The sequence below is a fragment of the Varanus komodoensis genome, unplaced genomic scaffold (assembly GCF_004798865.1).
Source record: "Varanus komodoensis strain SLA01 unplaced genomic scaffold, ASM479886v1 scaffold32, whole genome shotgun sequence".
NCBI classification, from domain to species: Eukaryota; Metazoa; Chordata; class Lepidosauria; order Squamata; family Varanidae; genus Varanus; species Varanus komodoensis.
In genome coordinates, this window is record NW_025335798.1 from 11,909,619 (window position 1) to 11,928,955 (window position 19,337).

The following is a 19,337-nucleotide window of genomic DNA, read 5'->3' on the forward strand; positions in this document are numbered from 1 at the left end:
GAGTCTTATGTAAAATAGCATGTCTGAAGCTTTTTCCCATGTCACTTTAGTGAATGGGGTACCACCACACATATATCATTCTATAGTGTGCCTACTTTATCCAGTGAAGTGAATGGAAAGTCAGCACATGCAGGCATTTCAGGCCTTATTTGATGCAAGCCAGGAAAGTAGATCACGGGATTTCCATTTTTTCCAACATATGAGGCAGAAGCCTTTTATCACCACACTGCCCTAAAGGAAGACTCCATGTTTACCTACTATTTACAGATAGTCATTTACCGTATTAAGAAACACAGGATTCATTACAAGCTAAGCCTCTGCACAAATGCATCAATAACAAGAAGTCAGCCTGTCAATTGAAGGTTGCCTTAAAAATGTTTAGAGTATTCTTTCTTAATTACGTTTTGCTTAGGGTTCAGAGCAAGAAAAAAGACAATATGATAATTGAGATGAGAAATGAAAATCTTTGTCTCATATTTGAACAAATTGCCTAAATAATATATATCCATAAATATTTTAGCATATTGATTAGGTTCTGTAATGATAGAGTGTTGATAGACTCTGTATTCTCTTTCTTTACTGAATAAAAACATTGCAAAATGACAGCCCATTCTATTTCTATTCCTATTGTACACTTAGTAATACAATCTTTTGACTGTTATTTCATCTAATATCAAAGTTGCTTAAGTCATGTAATTTTCAGTGCCCTTTAGCATCTGACATGCTGTGCTTTGTAGAATTCTGATTAAATATTCTGAGCTGGTTTTAGAGGATTAAAGGGTTAAACTCAATCTCATTTTCCCTTCCCTCCCCTTTAAGCCCTCCCCACTCCACATCTTTTCATGTACGCTTCTGTCCTTCCTTCACAGCTCTGGACATGGATGGAAGACCTTCAAAAAGAGCTCTTGGAAGATGTCTGTGCTGACTCTGTGGATGCTGTTCAAGAACTCATTAAGCAGTTCCAGCAGCAGCAAACAGCTACTTTGGATGCTACCCTTAATGTCATCAAAGAAGGTGAAGATCTAATCCAGCAGCTCAGGTCAGTTCATTATATTGCACCAGAGGCACAGTTGAAGAGAGGGGTGTAACTTAGAATGTAATGGGGAAATGTATCACTTCCCTGTTATTTATTTAGCATGATTCAGAATATTTTATTGAAACTACAAGGAATGATTTGTAGAGACAGATAAAACTAGTTTAAATCTCTGTGTACCAGTGTGTATAATGGATGAGAAGAATTGTAGAAAAATGAAAGTGAGCATGATTAAGTGGTTACTGTATAAATATTTTGGAAGTGGATATTTGCAGAATACTGTTAAACCATATAAACTAAAGCCAGGTGATATATATGTTTGCCTTGCTAAACAATGTCTGGCAACAACTAAATCAAACATACAATTTTATATAACATTGAATACAATATTTTACCATCTACAGAGCTTTTAATTAATGAGATGTTTGGTGTCAGGTGGAGCACTCATTTCTTCTCCTACTGGCAATTGCACTTTCATTATGAATTACAAGAGGCAGTTTGACATCATTCAGAGTGTATGTAAGAGACGACTCAATGGAATATCTTTGCTACCTTGAGATAATGGCAGCATGTTATTCAGTCTCTTATCTTACTTTGTTTTTATGCAGTTGGCTTTCACAGACTTTAAACAGGATTGCTCTGGAAGTAGTTTTTTTCTAAAATAAAAATTTAAAAGTGTGATCACAGTTATATCTGCTCGGTGGTAGGGTGCATGAAGGTAAAGACTGCACAATACAATTTATGTTCTTAAAAGTTATATACCTAAGGGCCAGTTTTAATTATTCTCCTCTTTGTTACATGGTGAGTAAGCACCAAATTGGAAAAGACAGGAGGAGATCTGTGGTGGGATCTTAACTTTTGAAACATTGCGTAGTATCCAGATGGTATTTGCAAATGTCTCCATGGAGCAGATTCAGATGCATCTTTTTTCAGTGAGAAAACGGCACAGGGACAAAGGTTGAACCACTGTCCAAGCACCACAGGCCTGATCTAAATCCCACTCCCCGTGGCTCATTTCAAATTTTTGAAAAGGGACATCTGTTAATGGGAAGGCTGGGAACCCTTTTTCTGTTATGGTTATAGGCCCTCCATGTTCATCTGTTAGGGTCATGGGTTGGTAATGGGTAGGGCAGAAGCCATCAGGGTCCAAGTGTGGGTAGAAGCAAAGCCAAAAGAGAGTAGAGCCACCCTTTCTTCTGCCTCTGGGTTCCTCTGCACAAGGTCTTCCTTGTGTACTCATGTTCTTTCACTCTTGGATATTTGTGTGCCACTTATATGATGTGAACATTCTCCAGCTTCTCCCATTGCTGCTGCAATTCTCACAGCATTTTTAAAAACAAGAAAAATGGAGTACTTTCCTGGATGCCTCCATTATTTGCTTAGCTTATATTTTCAGTTCTGCAGTGCTTCCTTGTGTTGTGTAATAGGACATGTAGGACCAGGCAGAGAAGAAGTGGGGGGAGCACTGGGGGGGAAAATCTCATGTGAAGGAGTCATTAAGTTTCTTGCGAAGAACATGGAAGAGAAAGGCTTGATAAAGTTCCAGGTCAAATGCCTCAGGTTGAAAAGCCTGAAAACCCACCCTCTTTGACAAACCATTCTCTTGCTTTCCACCCTACCTTGTGTTGTGTGCACACACTCTGGCTAGATTCCTAGGTGTGCACACGAAACGGCCTATTTTGGTGGGACTGATAGCTCAGACTGTGAGGATGATGTGGAACTGGCTGAAGCAGACGAGGCTCAGCGCGCACACTCTGATGACGGAACTGTCATTGCAACAGACAGGCCTGCGCCTGCACACTCCCCACTCAGTGCCAGTTCGAGCCTGCTCTGGATGGAAGTGGCTCAAGGACACCCATGGGGCCCAGTCTCCCTCCCACCTGTGGGCATGAAGCAGGTGAAGGACGGGAGGGAGAGATTGGAATTGGGTAGTCTCTCGGATGGAGAACGCCAGCTTCCTGCCAGCATGGACCTGACGGCCCACCAGCACAGCCGCAGGTTGGCCCAGTTAGGGGCTCAGAGTGCAGAACAGGCGCACCCGATTCCACAGTACCCCTCAGGTCCCGAAGTTCATAAGCAAAGCGGGGCAGAGAGGGGTCTACACTTTTGCATGCTCAGAGGCTTGTGAATGCTTAGAGTTTTCTATTAGAATGAAGACACTTACAAGAAGCACTGGAGAGAATGTTATGCTTGGGAGGAAATGCCTAGCTCACGACAAATTGTGGGTTCCAGGGACAGGAACAGGCCACTTATCTGAGGTTCAAAGAAATCACTGGCAGATGCATGTGGACCATCCTGTGTGGATAGGAGGAGATCTGGTTGTCAGTATGACTGTCATGTCCCATGAAGCAAAGTGAAAGTGGGGGTGAAATTGGCAAAAGTTGAGGTAAACAGGAAAATACTACTGGATCCAACAAGGCAGTGGTAGCCCTGGAGGCACGTTTGGCCCCCATCTCATTCCAGGAGTGTTTGTGAGTTCATGATTTGAGTGGTGACGCTTCAGGCCATTATGAAAAAAATAATGCATTTTTTAAAAGTAGTGGAAAAGGATAGTCAACCCACCCCTGTGCCTTACACATTTCATAGCCTGATCAAAAATCTGTTAAACATCCTTGAAGTTTTTTGGACATTTGCCTGAGCAGAAACACACACCTTTGTATCAAAATTCATCTTAGTGGTATCTCTGAAAACTGCTTCATCTTTCATCATCCCACAACTAGTAACATCTTTGCTAGAGTTTTAAACTTTTGTTTGGTGATGAACAGAACAGCAACACTTTTGCCTACCTCTTTGGAACCATTTGCAAGATTACATTTTGGAAGGTTGTCCTCCAGCATAATTAATATAAAATTTAAACTAACTTTCTAAATTTAAACTAACTTTGAATAATCCAAGATTTACATCAACTACTTAGGGGCACTATCACATGCTTTAGGATGTATTGTATAACTCAGATGACTTGTCTTTTACTGTGCTGGTATCACATCTTACCCCAATGCTATTTGGGTAATTGTAATACGTTCTTTTAACGCATAGTGTTTGGCAATGATAGTGTTAAATGTGTACTAGTGTTCTCTCTAGTACTTCTGTTCAGGCATTCCAAATATTCCTCCTGAAAAGAAGAACTAGGGTTCATGCAGCAGCTCCATTCAAATCACAATTCCAGTTACTTCCATTTCTTAAAAGGTTATAATCTTTTGCAAGGTACCTGCTCATCTTATTGAGAATTTCCATGCTATTTGGAAATCACATATTTTAAGTTCCAGATTGCACCAGAAACCTACAGAAACAGAGCAAGCTTCCCAACACAGACAATCAACCTTCAAGTCTTAGAATGGAGCCAATACATTTATCTCTGCTTTTTCTTCCCCATGCAGGTCTAACTGTGTGCTGGATATTAACCTGGAAAAAAGACTTGCATTTTTATCCCATTAAGAACCATGAAACAGTAAAAAAATTATTAAAACCTAAATGCATATTAAAATTAACCCATGGCCAATTTTATGCCCTTTGGAAAACTTGCATAATACTATTCACCACTTGATATGTGTGATGAAAGTCGCTTTAACAAACAAGTGGTTAAAATGAGGAATGGAGTGTACTTAATGGGTCTCAGATTAGTTTGAATGATTTAATTCTTCCTGTATGCGAGTCTGAATGTTGCATTTTCTCTATTTTCTTGTCACTGAAGCTATATTTAACAATTTGAAAGCAGGCTTGGGTTATTTCATTTAGGTTGTGAATTTTTTTAAAAAAAAATCTGAAGCTCCTCATGAGATTAAAATCTATTGAACAATTTAAGGCAGGATTTTCTTTAGTGTGGAATGTGAGGCAACAAAGCAAATAAATTATTGTGCAAGTTTCTTCTGTGTTGGTTTCTGTTCTAGCTTGTCAGAGGCAGTGCTCTGTAAAACAAGTGTAAGATGTTGCTTTCTGAGCTAACAGGGAGCCTGCAAAGGGCTACTCAAGTGCTTCCCACCAGTACAGAAAAAATAAGAGGGAGTGTCCTTCCTACTCAATTTACTGTTCTTTTCTGTATTATTTAAATAATACATTTCTGGACTAGAAATGTTTTGCTGAAAGATAATTTAACTCACACGCCTTTGAAATATTTGAAATTTGTTCCAAGTGTTGCTCTTAAATTCTATTTTGTGACCATATGATGAAGTTTAAAAAATTTTTCAAGACATGCCAAGGAATTCTAATAAACTAAGTAAAAATTCCAGTCCCTGAGAAAATCCCCCAAATTCATGATTAGGAAATACTTTGCTTCATTGGGAACAAGAAAAAATGTACATTGTGGGCAGTGTTTGACTATACCATTGAGTGGCACAGGATTCAAATGGGGTAGATGTCATGCAGGTTATTTGCTGCTCACTCCTACCTGCTTTTTGTTTAAAAAAAAAATCCTGATGCTATCTGATGACTCGTGGCTCTGTGCATTATTGACTGATCCTAATAAAGCTATTGTGTGACCATGGATTAAGAAGTTCCAGCCTCCCCATTAGCTATGAGCAACCCACTTAATCTTCAAGCATGCATGAATTCTGTGAATCATAGTTTGCATATCATGCTTAGAGCAGTTTTGATGTTGAAGATTCTGAGGTAGACTAAGTATTGGGAGAGAACAGAGAGAAAGAAAATCAAGAAAGATTGCTAGTCAGAGTTCTTAAGAACTTTATGCAAGCATTCATACCTTCCCTTTTTCCAAACCCTCTCTTTGTGCATAGAAGTCAAAATCTCACTAGGCAGGAAAGGATGAATACAATATGCTGGGTAGTATTCAGCTTCCTCCAATCTTCAGGGTTTTTCTTTAAAGCTATTTATAAAGCTGAGAATGTTTAATTTTTTCACATGGCTTCTTCCAACACTGGCCGTTCATTTCTGACCATTCCTTGACCAACCTTTCATCTTTGACTTTACTACAGGGATTCAGCAGTCTCCAACAATAAAACACCACACAATAGCTCGATCAGCCACATAGAGTCTGTCCTTCAGCAGCTTGATGAAGCTCAGGTACAGATGGAAGAGCTCTTCCATGAGAGAAAAATTAAGCTAGACATCTTCCTTCAACTCCGGATTTTCGAACAATACACCATTGAGGTAAGAGTTGTGGTGTACATGATAGAAAGGGAAAGTCTTGGAGGGATACAGGAAGGAGTCAGAAAGATAAAACCTGTGCTCAATAAACAAAACATTGCTTTGTCTGGAATAATAATTCTTGTGGTGAGGTCAGAGTCGTTGTGCACTTTATTAAATGTGTGCTCCAAATATGTACTCCACAGCACAAGTTCATAGGGCTACTACTGAAGCATGGTTGATGAAAGGAAGGAGAGAAAGAAGTTGGGTCTTTGCGAGAAAACATGTCACAATCTATCTACCATGTGCTTGTGATACTTGCTGAACTACAATTCATACCTCTTTCACAAAGCCTGTGAATTGCCTATCTGAGAGAGGGATATAATCTTCCAATGTAGAGAAGAATCCACATTTCTGAAATGTTCTGAAAATATTACCCAAGCAAAAATTGTGTGGGGGCGTGAGTCCCAAACAGTTTAATTTGCAAATAAATTAGGGTAGAGAAAGTACTCAACCTTGTGCAATGGTCCATCACACTTTACCTGTGAAATAAGGAGCGGTGGCTTACAACTAGGAATGGTGCACTTAAAATAAAAGCTGGATTAAATATGCAACCACAGGCTAGGTAGAATGTAACCTGAAGTTGATAGGGCTTGCAAGCCAGCCCAAGATGTTCCTGGGGGACAAGATAGAAAAACTTTTAATAAATAAAAAAAAATATTGTCTAAGGGCATTCACTAATTGCTATAGGTTTTCTGAACTGTAGAATGATCACAGGGCAGTTGTTTTATAGCTTCTTCACACTCTCTAGGAAACAGTCTATTGGAAGCATTCCGTAAATGGAGGACCCATTACACAGAATCAAGGTTGAGGTACAGTTCTTTCAGCAATTTCTAAATAGCTGTACTGTACTGAGAAGAAAAACAGGTACTGCTAATGGAGAAGCAGGATACCATAAATATATACTATGTCCTAAATATGCAGTGCTGGTTAAAGTGACCCCCAGCTTTCCAATTGGTATTTTATAGTCAGAAGCAGATATTTTCTATTTTATGTTAATATAACAGAACACCATTGATTAAATTGGTCTGGTGGTGAAGCATAGGAATGGAACTTCAATCCTAGATCAAAGCATAAATTTGCTTTGCACATTACTACTGCTATGTACCCTGTGAAATTAGTTGACCATTACTCATGGCTGAACATAGATTGCACATAGTCTCGTGGGGCAATCCACATTAAGTTATCACATACTACTAGTATTCTATAGTTATGATTTTATTTATTTTAGTTAGTTCCAGGCAGTAATATTATCCCAGGAAATTATGAAAACTAACAATTCCATATAACAACATAGCAATCAACAAAATAAACTAAAACTTTTATAAAGTATAGAATAACAGATAAAAACACTAAAGTCATTCCATAGCCAACTAAGAGGAATATTTTTTTCACTGTCTGCAGCAAGGTGAGCAGAGATGGGAAAACATTATGGAAAAATAAAAGGAGAACTAAAAGCAAGAAACCCAACTGCATATATAAAAAATGGGACCAATATCTACAGCTTGCACTTTTAAAGAGGACTTGTATTAACCCCGACCATATTGACAAATATTATTGGTGGGGCAGAATAAAATAATATTTCAATGAAAAATGATTTGTTTAATCTGAAAATGCTCATCTCAAAAATTACTGATCCAAAAATCTATGATATTTCATTGCATACATCTTGCATCTCTGTGGAAGAAGGAATACCACATTTGTTTTCCTGTTGCCAGAATACTCCTCCAGTGCCCCAGCATGAAACTCAGAGCAGCTATTCTTCATACAATTAATTTAATCTAACATTTGAAATTTTAAACATTCAAGGAAGCTTCCTCTTCATTTGTCACGACCATTAAAGAACTATTTGGTTTTTGTCTGAACAGATTTTGAGTAGGCATAGGGGTGCCATGTTTCATGTTGCCTGTACAGTACTTCACATTTTGCAATCCAAATAGATGTTTACCCTCTATCTTGTCTGTACGCTAGGAGAGGCTATTTAAAAAGACATACAGCAGTAGACTCATGTCTTCTGTGAGAGTTTGAATTCTGCTCCTACACTTTAGGAAGATTCTCTCACATAGGATGGGAGATTAGTAAGTGTAAACTTTCAGGGCTAATTCTGACATTTCCTCCCTCTGAATATTTCCCTCCCACTGATGCATTTGCTTTCCTCCATTCTGCTATGGAATTCCAGCATTTGTAAAGACCAAGGTACAAGAAGTGTCTGGGTTTATTGCATCTTTCTGGTTCTGGTTTTCATCATGTTTTTCTTTTCACTTTTGGCTGAACAATAGTGCCAAGCAATTGTATACGTTATTACATTGCACAGTTTTCTGTTCGTCACAAAATTGTATGTTCATAATCACAACAGAGGTCCTTGGCAACTTGCATTTTACCTCACCTTTCAATCGCCCAGCTTTCTAGTATTTCTGTATTTGCCTGTTCTAAGCCCTCTTCAGTTTGTAGTGCTATCTGTTCTGGTTTGTCTGAACAAGTTCTGTCCACTGTACACTTCTGTCCTGTGGACCTGGCTTCTCATAGGTCCCTTAAATGTTTCTTTTTTGACAGCACTGCATTCTTTGTGTCCTTTCTGTCCACAGTGTTATTCCTCAATACCAAATATAGTTGCTCACTATTTCATTTGAAGAATTGATGGTGAGATGTATGTTCCAGGCTGTTCTTATAAATTTTTGTTTATTTAACAAAATAGTCTGTTTGCTAACATGGAGACAACTGAATTTTTAAAAATAATTATGTACTGAGACATTATTAATCTACATTACTAGCCAAGCATTAATCCCAAACAGTAAGATGAGCTTGGATGCATTTTTTCCCAGCCATTCCATGAAGTCTCAATGCAATGTGAAGAGCTTGTGTATGTATGTATGACGGCTAGAGGAATATAGGAATCTCTAGAATCAACTTGACTATTAGCTTTGACTTTTAAATTAACATAGTGATTCTTTCCTACCACTCTTCTCTCAGTTCTGGTTTTCTACTTGCTCATATCTCTCAGTTTCAATCTTGACATTTCTCAACCTCTGGATCCACCTTCTGTAGAATTCTGCTGCTTGCATTCCTCTTTGTCTACTCAAGTCTTTTATTTTCTTCCCATTCCTGTCAGGAGGAAACCTGTACCATGGGCTGCAAGCCACTTTAACCCTGAGGGAGCACCATTTCTAAGTCTAGTTCATATGATCAAGTTTGTCTTTTGAGATAGCTTCATAATGTTAAAAAGTTGGCACTAATAAATTATGCAGTCCTTCAGATTATGCTGTTCTAAACCATTTGGACTTTAAAAGCCATTTGGACTTTAAAAGCCAAAACCAGCACGTTGAATTAAGCCAGGAAACTAATTGGCAGCAAATGTAAACATTACAAGAAAGAAACAATATGATCCTAATGCTTAGCTTCCACACGCACTCCAGATGCTGCTATTTCTACCAGATTAATTTTCCAAGTCATTTACAAGGGCAGCCCTACATAGAACACATTAATCTAACTGTTGAGGACAAAACAAACAAACAAACAAACAATCTCTCTTATTTGTTATCTGACTGTCAGAGACACAGGCAACACCAGCAAGTAGTTTATTTATTTATGTGAAAGACTCTTCACTGTAGGTACACACTAACAATAGAGATAACACAAGATCATCTCCAGTCAGGACCAGCTGCTATAGTTATCATACACAGTGAATTTTTATGTTCAGCTTTTTGAATGATTAGTAACAGAAAATGTCATAGCAGAAATCATTCATATGGTTTGTATATGGTTATCTTAACCTAGACTTATTTTTAGGACATCTGGTGTCAAAACATCTACCTCCAGGCTTATCTTTACAAATGTTGACCTTCTCAGCAGAGGTTTATTTTATGTTTTTCACCCTCTTGTGTCTCTCTGATAGAACACCGAGTAACTGACCCTTGTTGTTCGGTCATCAGGAAGAATTTATATTTTTTTATAATCAAGGCATGTGGCACTGCAGCTATGTCTCGTATGTGAAATGTCTTTCCCTTATTTATTCGTTTGTGCACTCAGAGCACTGGCAAATTTCAAACCTTTGCACAGCCGTTTTCCTTCAGAGTCTAAGTGCTTTTGGCAAAGCATAAACAGAATAATCCTAAGGAAGCTCCATGTATGCGTATTGCCATAGGCAATCTAGTTTGAACAAACTGAAGTTAAATCCAAAAATGATAGAACTGTTATCTGAGCCCAAGATTGGATTTAATCTGTTCTAGATGGGATTGCAGTCCCTCTGAAACACAGGCAAATATTTAGAGAATGCTCATGGAACCTGCACTATTCTTTCATCTTCAGGTGCTTGGCCAGCTACATCTACCATGCTAGCTGCAACCTTCCTGAGTCAGTTTGCTCTGGCAACAGTTATCCATGTGATGCCTTAGTTACATCACACTTAGAATACTGCAGTGTGCCCTGTATGGGACTACTCTTGAATCGCAGGGTTTGAAGACAGCGTTCTGACTGGGATGGCTGGCATATGAAGCCCCTTCAAGCCTCCTTCCCTTCCTTCTAAAATGTCATCGCTTGAAAAGCTCCAAGTCGTGAAAATGGACCATTTGGAGCAGGAGAAAATAAGAGGGAAAGATTGCTTCCCCACTCCTACATGGGGTGAGCATGAGCCTCCCAGTTCAGGAGGTCACGATCAGCTCCACAATAATGTGGGGTCTGGCTAGATGTGGGGTCACTTGGTATGACTAGTAAGTTCAACTAATAAGCTGGGGAAGACCTTTTGAAGATGCCTCTCTTGCACAGGTCTGTCAGGCACTCAAGAAAGGACCTTCTCCTGTGTTGCTCCCAAACACAGAAGTGCTCTGTGGAGTTGCAACTGGTTCCCACTTTCTCTGCATTCAGGAAGGGCTTTGGTGGGGTGTGCTTTATAGAGGTCTTTTAAAAATTTACTTTTTAAGTTGTTTTGGTGTTTAAGGCTTTGATTTATCACTGTGTTTCAATTTGTTTATGGTTTTTATTTTTAAAATGTTTGTTAAATGACCTGCTTAGTTTCAGTGAGGCAGTATAAAAAAATGAAATAAATAAATAAATAAATGTTGATTTTTATTGTGTGAAAATGCCTAATTTGGGGAGATTCCTTTAATTACCCACAACAGCCTACAGTGATCTTCTCTGAGATTCGACTATAATAAACATGATTGCCTTTTACTTTCTAAACCATACTTACATCACCTTGCTTCTAAACTCTACTATAGATTTTACAATGACCAGCTGAATTTGCTGGACTGAGACTTACGGCTGTAATGCAGAAAAGGATAAAGACATTTTAGAGACTCTTTCTCAGCAACCTGGTTTTTGAAAGCCTTGAATTGATTCTTTTTTACTTTGAAGGTGACAGCTGAGTTAGATGCCTGGAATGAAGACCTACTAAGACAAATGAACGATTTCAATACTGAGGATCTGACCCTAGCAGAGCAGCGTCTTCAGCGACACACAGAGCGGAAGTTGGCTATGAATAACATGACTTTTGAGGTTATCCAACAAGGGCAAGATTTGCATCAGTACATCATGGAAGTCCAAGCTTCAGGTAGGCAGAACAGTGTTAGCTGGTCAATCTGGCATCACAAAAATGTAATATGAGCAGAGATATCTGGCAAGAATCAATACACAAGGAAATTAAAACAAGCATTGTTTTTACATATTTTTCCCATTAGTGAGGCTTTCTAGGTCAAGATGGAAACCTAATTAAATCTCCTGAATGTTCTCAAAAGCAAATGCTATCAATGGCTCCTACTCTTAATGGCTACATATTAGCTTCAATAAGCAGACAATATGCTTATGTAAACCAGTTATTGGGTAAGAGGAACAGAATGGTTTTACTGCTCTTCTGTTCTGTTTATGGATTGCCTACAGGTAGATGTTTGGCTACTTTGTCAACCAAATGGCTCTTCTTATGTTCTCAAATTATACCTAAGACAATGAGAACACAACAAGACAGCTTAGGTAAATAAATGAAATGGAATGGGAAACCATGGGCCCGTCATACAATTATTTATTTTCGCTCCTAGATATATCTCCCCTCAACTTAAGACCCAGATTTTCACATCTATTATTTCATTCATTCAGTCATTCATTCATATACTGCCCAGTAGCTGAAGCTCTCTGGGAGGTTCACAACAATTAATAAAAAAAGATACAAGAAAATACAAATGCAATAAAATACAATCTAAAACTCCAGGATACAAATTAAAACAGTTTAAGAATCCCAATATATACAAACGCACACACACACGTATTCATGCGCGCACACAGAGAGAGAGAGAGAGATTAACAGCTGAAACATTCTCAATAAAACTAGGCCTAGGTAAAACAGCTGGCATATCCCAGTGTATGCCATTAACTGCCTGGAAACAGAGGAGCGTTTTAACCTAACGATGCTGGTGTCAGGCTACCCTCAGCAGGAAGACCATTCCACAACTGAGGGGGCTCCACTGAAAAGGCCAACCCTTGTTGCTTCTTTCCAGACCTCCCTTGGAGGCGGTAGTCAAAAAAGTGAAACAACCAAGAAAACACTCTTCCCTTGCTCCATGGATAGGAGGTATGCATTAGCCTAAAAACTTCCCTACCAGACTATGCGTAAACACTGAAGTAAGGGGAATGGTTAGGAAGTAGTTTCTGGTTTTCCATTTAGGATTATTCTACCTTGCTTTTCATGAGCTTAAGAATAGCACTGAGACCTTACGCAGTGTCAGCTGCTTAGAAATCACAGTGCAAGTCAGGGAAAGCTCACACATATCTAGGGGCTGTTACTACAGCCAAAGCTTATCTTACTGCTTCAAGTGCAAGCCAATTCAAGACTGAGGCAAAGTGAAACATCACCATTTCAGGATATGTAATCTGGTAAACAGCTGTACTGAAAATCACATAGAAGTGAAAATGGCTAGTTTGTTCCCTTTCTTGGTCCAAACAAAACAACTTCTCCATTACAGAGTAAGGCAGAAAGGCTCTTGCACTTCATATTCGAGCTAGTAATATATCCTTCCCTTTGGGAGCAAGGTTTTTCTAAATGCCAGGCTTTGCTCATATTTCTTATAATTAGTCTGCACGTGGTGTTGTGTCCTCAGGACTTTTCCAGCATTTAGTATGCTTGACTTCACTACATGTCTTTGATCTGACTGCGTTCACAATTTTCAATCATATCCACGGCTGGTGTATTTCTGATTGCAATAACTCATCAGTGGCAATCACTAAAGGGCCTCAGATATCAAAGGGCAGTCTGCTCTCCTGTGATGAATGATTTGCCCTTTCTGTCTTGTCATATGTCACACAGTTTTCAGCCACGTTGCTGGCATACACAATGGCAAAACGAGGACTTCTTACATGCTGGTATTTATTAACTCTGAAGCATTTTTTTAAATTCATTGAATTTGGGAAAATATTCAATATTTAAGCTATCTAAATTAGTATGTTTGCTTTTACATAATATAAGCATTTAACTGGTTTTAAGTGGAAAATGACTAGTATACTGGAATTTTGTTTTTTAATACAAATGTTTATTAAATGTTTACAGCTTCAACAAAGAAATTACTAGTTTACATTTTTCACATCCCTTGATACAACTTGTGTGATCTGTTTTACTGGCTGCAAAGCTCTCTGATTCCAAGCTCCTGTTTCCAGCTCTGAACCTAGTAAAATCTCTTTCAATACGTTTTGCAACTATCACTTGCTTCCTTTCTCTAAACCAGTTTTAGCTCCTGTATAGTTTTTGTCTTCTCCAGAGTCAGTCCTTCATACCCTGTCTGTATATATCTTATTCCTTGCAGCTATGGCTGTTAGAAAAAATGCTTAGATTAATAAAATATATTAGGAAAGCCCTTATCAAAAAATGAAGATGTTGATAAGAAGCAATGCCCTTTGTTGCCAATGATCATGACCTTTGAAACAGAAAAAACTGCTCCAAAGGTCCCATGGCACCCATCCTTCCTGTATTTGTCTCCAAGGGGTCCACAACCATCTCAAAGGAGTTAGTGCCAGACCTTGATCTCAAGACAGGTGGTTCAGGTCTTTCAAGTGAGGAGAAACCCACCAATCATCTAATCTTCTTCCCTTGAAACCCTGCTTTAGGCAGTAAACTGGGGATTACAACACAGGTCTGTAGTATTCATGTCCAGTTCCGAGCACTGCCCTCTCTAAAAGACGTACAGTCTCTGCCTTGGGTAGGGATTCTGCCAGCCATCTGGCTGCCTCAGCAGTAGAAATGTTTGGCTGAGTCTAGTTTGCATTGGTGCCATACCCATGCCACCCATGGAGCTTTCCAAGGTGCTGCAGGCATTTTCTCTGACCGTGGCATCTGCAACCATGCCTGTGTGCTTCCTGGTGATCCATTTATCCTGCCTTCTTGCTGTCTTCCTGCCTATTGTTTGGCACCTCTCTCGCCCTGGTCAACAGCCTCTGCTTAATACCCATGGGATCATATCCAGCTGTAACTGGATTAAACTTTTATGAGTGCTAAAACAGTTCAGAATAAATTATTTAATGTTATGATCTGAACTTACTGTGACTGTCTGACAATTTGTATTTCCTTTCCAATGCATATCAAAGCAAAGAGTCCCCACATCGTAATAATCAAAAAGATGTGTGTTTTACTTGCTTCTCTAGTGAACTACCTAAAGGGCATATTCCCTTCCTCCCTAATGAAGTAAAATGTCCCTGGGCTAGGTTTGTTAATTGGAATTATGAAGTATCTAACTTGAGATGCATTAATACATCTGATGAGATTGTAGATTTGACTCAGCAACCCTAAATTAGGTCTTTAGGGGAGCAATTCTATGGTCATTTGGAGAGCATTCCCAGGCCCAAATTACTCATAAACTTGTCTAGGTCAGAGACCCCACTCCAACCCACAAGGGAGGGTGGGAGATCTGACCCCAAACTCATCTGATACACACCTGCCACAGAGACACTCACATCAGCTGCTTCTCTAGAGAGGGGGAAAGGGGCCTTTTCAGTAGGAATGGAGACCAGAATTTGAGTTATTTTCCGTTCTTTCTAGCCTTTTTGCCTCCCAATCTGAAACACCCTCACTCGATGTACTGAAAAGCCAGTCTAGTGAAATCTGCTGGGCAGGAGGATGGGGAGGTAAAGAAATGCCACACCACACCTCCTGCCCTGTACTGCATTATCAAATGCCTCTGAGTTTGTTAATCGCTGAGGGTGCAATCAATAGGATTGCCCCTTAAGCTAACATTGCTGAAGTTGCTGATGCTTGTAAATAGGCTAGGTGATGAAGTATGAATCAAATTAGCTGTGCGTGCTTTCCTTTTCTGTTTGTTCTTTCTAGTTCAACAGTTTCTAGTTTCAGTGCCAGAAAACTGAACTTTTAGGACACATCAATTAATATGTATTTTTGTATGAATCATTTTTGAATGAGAAAATAAATGTCACATAGGCAAAGAAGTTACATAAACATAGGCTTATCCTTGAACTTCTAATGCAACAGTTCCTATCTAATGATAAATATCAACTTGTTTTAGATCCAGTGTTTCTGCTGAAATGAATAATAAAACTGATTCTATGGGAGCAGGTGGCCAGTGAAGAATTTACCTGAGCATATGGGAAAATTTCTCCAAAGAGTAAACGATTCAATGAGGAAATTGTTTTCTAGTTACATATATAATATGATGCACTGGCACTCACTTCAGGAATCACAAGCCATGATTTATCTGTTTTTTCTCTACTGATTTAAGATTGTAAGAGGCTGTAACTCAGGGGGCCACTTGAAAGGTGCTGGCGATGGGCGTGGGCCGCCAAGGCAGTGCGGGTGGGGGGTGCAGGCCAGGGTGAGGGGCGGGGGGGGGGCGGGCGGGGGGGGGGGGGGGGGGGGGTGCGCATGGTGAGGCAGGAGCACACAGAGGTCGTTTTCCCTGAGCGCTGGCTTGCTCGCAAGGAGATCATTTCTCTGAGCGAGTCCAAAACGATCTCTGCATGAGCGAGCCGCTACCTTGCCACACGTGCATGTGCGGTGAATCCAAAATCTCTGTCGTGGGCTGGATCTGGCCCATGGGCCGTAGTTTGAGGACCCATGCTGTAGGTGCACACAAGGTAGCTAAGCCAGTGCTGAAACCATTTTCATCTTCATAATCTGTTTCTCCTTCTCCTTCCAGCTCTTTAGTTGGCACCCTAAGATAGCAACAAATAACTTTTAAAAATGTACAATGAGTTACATGTCCCTCCACTAGGCTGCAAACCAAGACACTGATTCTTGGCTCTGAATAACTCACATGCAGCACAAATGCATGAATGCATGTACAAATGCCTGAATGCCCATACTGAATCCAGTCTGAGTTCAGCACATTCAAAAACAGGGCAATAAAATCAGTGTAAAGCAACTTTCAAGGCCCTTAGTTCAAGGCCTTTTCTTGTTTTTCTTTTTGTTTTCTTTTGCACCATGTAGTATAAGAGAGTTGTATAGTTCTGCTCCCATATAGGCTGAAGTGCCAGGCTATATGGGAGCAGATTTTGGAAGCTAAGCTAGGTCAGGCCTGTTTGAAATCTGGAGGGGTGGCTTAAATGCCATGAACCATCCAGAGAGTTTTGGCAACAAGCGATAGAAAGATGATGATGATGATGAAGATGATGATGATGATGATAGTATAATTCTGACCCACCAGAATCAATGGGATATTAATTATGAACTTCAGTAAGGTATACACTGTGTTCTTTATTTCATACAATCAATGAAGTATAGGAGACCCGGAGGGCTCTTTGTCTTTGGTTTAAAAAGGAATCAGTATTCACTAAAATGTGAATCACTGATCACAATGGCTGGGGTAAGCAATTCATTGAAAAATACTTGCTTCAAATGACCATGAACAAGAAAGGCAGCAGCTGGAAGAATAACATTTTTGCAGCTATGCAACAAATATCCTGTACAGAGACCAGCTGCAGCAAAACTATATAATACGCTAGATTATACCAGCTAGCAGGCTGACTTCTCAGTGTGTCATATGAATAAGTTCATCTAAAATAAATTAGCAACAGAAAAATGCAGGTGCTAGTTTTAGGTCACAGCACCTGTTTGTTTTTTTTTCCTTTAGGGCAGCAGTAGCAGGACGGTCTACTTTTCTATCTATCTGAGGGCATTTATTTCATTACAGGTATTGAACTGATCTGTGAAAAGGACATTGATCTAGCAACACAAGTACAGGAGCTGCTGGAATTTCTTCATGAGAAGCAACATGAGCTGGAGCTCAATGCTGATCAGACACACAAGCGGCTGGAGCAGTGCCTTCAGCTCCGGCATCTGCAGGCAGAGGTCAAGCAGGTCAGAGTTTTCCCCACTGGCATTAGGCGGTTTTTATTTTGTCTTAAATTTTTCCTAGGAGTTATTCTTTGCTGCTACACACAGAGGCTGTTAAAATATTTGTCTATACCATTCAAAATCTGTAAAGTTCTGAGCTTGAATCCACTTTTTTAATTTTAATTTTTAATTGTACTTGTTATGATTGCAAGTCTCAGAAAGCATGGCAAAAAAAAAAAAAAAATCCCATTGTGTAAAAGGCCTCTTCAATATTCAGATTCAGATTCCAGGAAGGATGGGCCACATAGGTTTTTAAGCCAGATGTGTTTACACTTTGCACATGTTCTGAAAAACGTGTTGGAGAGGGCAATCAAAAGCATTCTGCAAAATGCTAGACTATTTGTCTCCTAGATATATGTATTGTTGAAGTGGCAGGTGGTTGCAGCTTGCTCTGATTTAATTGTATGACATTTATTGGCACATTAAGGGTATTTAACATCTTACAAATGGATTCTTTGGAGCTTTCATTAAATCAAATCAGAGGAGTAAAATCAGTTACTGGAGGAATGATAATCGCATAAGCAAGATAGGACATGAAAATTTCTTTTTCTTTAAAAACATCTCTCTGAATTTTGTCTTTATAACAATACATCAGTAGAAGTACTGCTGCATTATGGGATATGGTGTTACAATGCAATAAAACTGCAGCTTGGAGTATAGATATTATGGGGAGTTGGAGTTATGTTATAGAAAGATAAAAATGTTTCATGTAGATTTATAGAGGACAGATCTATTTCAGTCCCCTTTGGCCCTAGTAGCTGACAATGGAACCTTCATGTTCATAAAAAGTATACTGTAATACAGATGATGAGTTCAGTGAAGGAGGAATATCTCTCTCCAGATGCTTCTGACAGCTTTCCAGAGGCTTTTGACAGGCTGAAATTAGATGCTCTTGAACCAAGAAAGTGGGTTCTTTCAAAGCAAGATGACGCTAGAATCTTAAGCACCAGCAAAATGGAATTAAAATGAAATAATCTAATTAAACCTGCTCATGCTATTTTAACAGTCATTTTTAACAACTTTAGTGTTCAGATGTTTAAAAAAATCCAGAACTCAAATACTTCTTTATTCAGGTTTGGGGGAGTGGGGTTAGCACCTGAGGTATTCTTTATTTCTTTTCATGTTCTTCAATAGATGAAAAGATATACTACTTTATTATATTTGATGAAGATTATTTTTAAATGCATGTCCTTTATTCTATAAAAGAAACTCCATCAGAAAAACAAAAATGCCAGACCCATAGATGTTTTGTGTATTGTCTATGATATAAATATTGAATTTAGTATCTAATAGAATCTTATGTATTCTAGAAATCCAAAACTAGTTTTTAAAAACTTGCTTCCAGCCCTCATTTGTTGTGGAACAGGTTGAATTATGTAGATGTCTCACATATGAAGGGTGGCCAAAAATTAGCAATGACATGATGGCATATAGCAACAACAACATCCCATATGAAGGCTCAGACACCAGAAGGTGTGTCTTGGACAAGACACTGGTCTTTAGTGGAAAGCAGTTTCTGCAGAAGCTTTTCATTGTTCTACACAGAGTGAGATCTTCTCTGTCTAACAACTTGCAGTGTGTGATTGGGCAAGATGAAGTCGTGTTTGCTTAGAGAGTGAAATTAGAAACTCCCCAAAACCTCTTACTGTTTATATAAACCAACCTTGAATTCATTCTTTAACCTGTGGAAGTGGTAGATGACACCTGGCTTTCCAGTTTCTCATATTTTCTTCCCCAAGTGATAATAAGGAACTTCTGTCCAAGGTAATGTAGGATATACCAGTGAGGCAGCATAAATAAAATATCTGAGGATGCTCAAACTTGCTCAATATCTTATAACTGTAATGC

General features: G+C 39.1%; 1 protein-coding gene across 1 annotated transcript in view; it reads left to right on the forward strand.

Annotated features, from left to right (window-relative positions):
• Window positions 1-19,337, forward strand: part of KALRN (kalirin RhoGEF kinase) — a 599,751-nt gene that overhangs the window by 382,685 nt on the left and 197,729 nt on the right. The window contains exons 12-15 of the mRNA XM_044438481.1: window positions 870-1,039; window positions 5,962-6,136; window positions 11,522-11,717; window positions 17,287-17,453. Of these exons, the coding sequence (XP_044294416.1) occupies window positions 870-1,039; window positions 5,962-6,136; window positions 11,522-11,717; window positions 17,287-17,453 (708 nt within the window). The remainder of the gene's footprint in view (window positions 1-869; window positions 1,040-5,961; window positions 6,137-11,521; window positions 11,718-17,286; window positions 17,454-19,337) is intronic.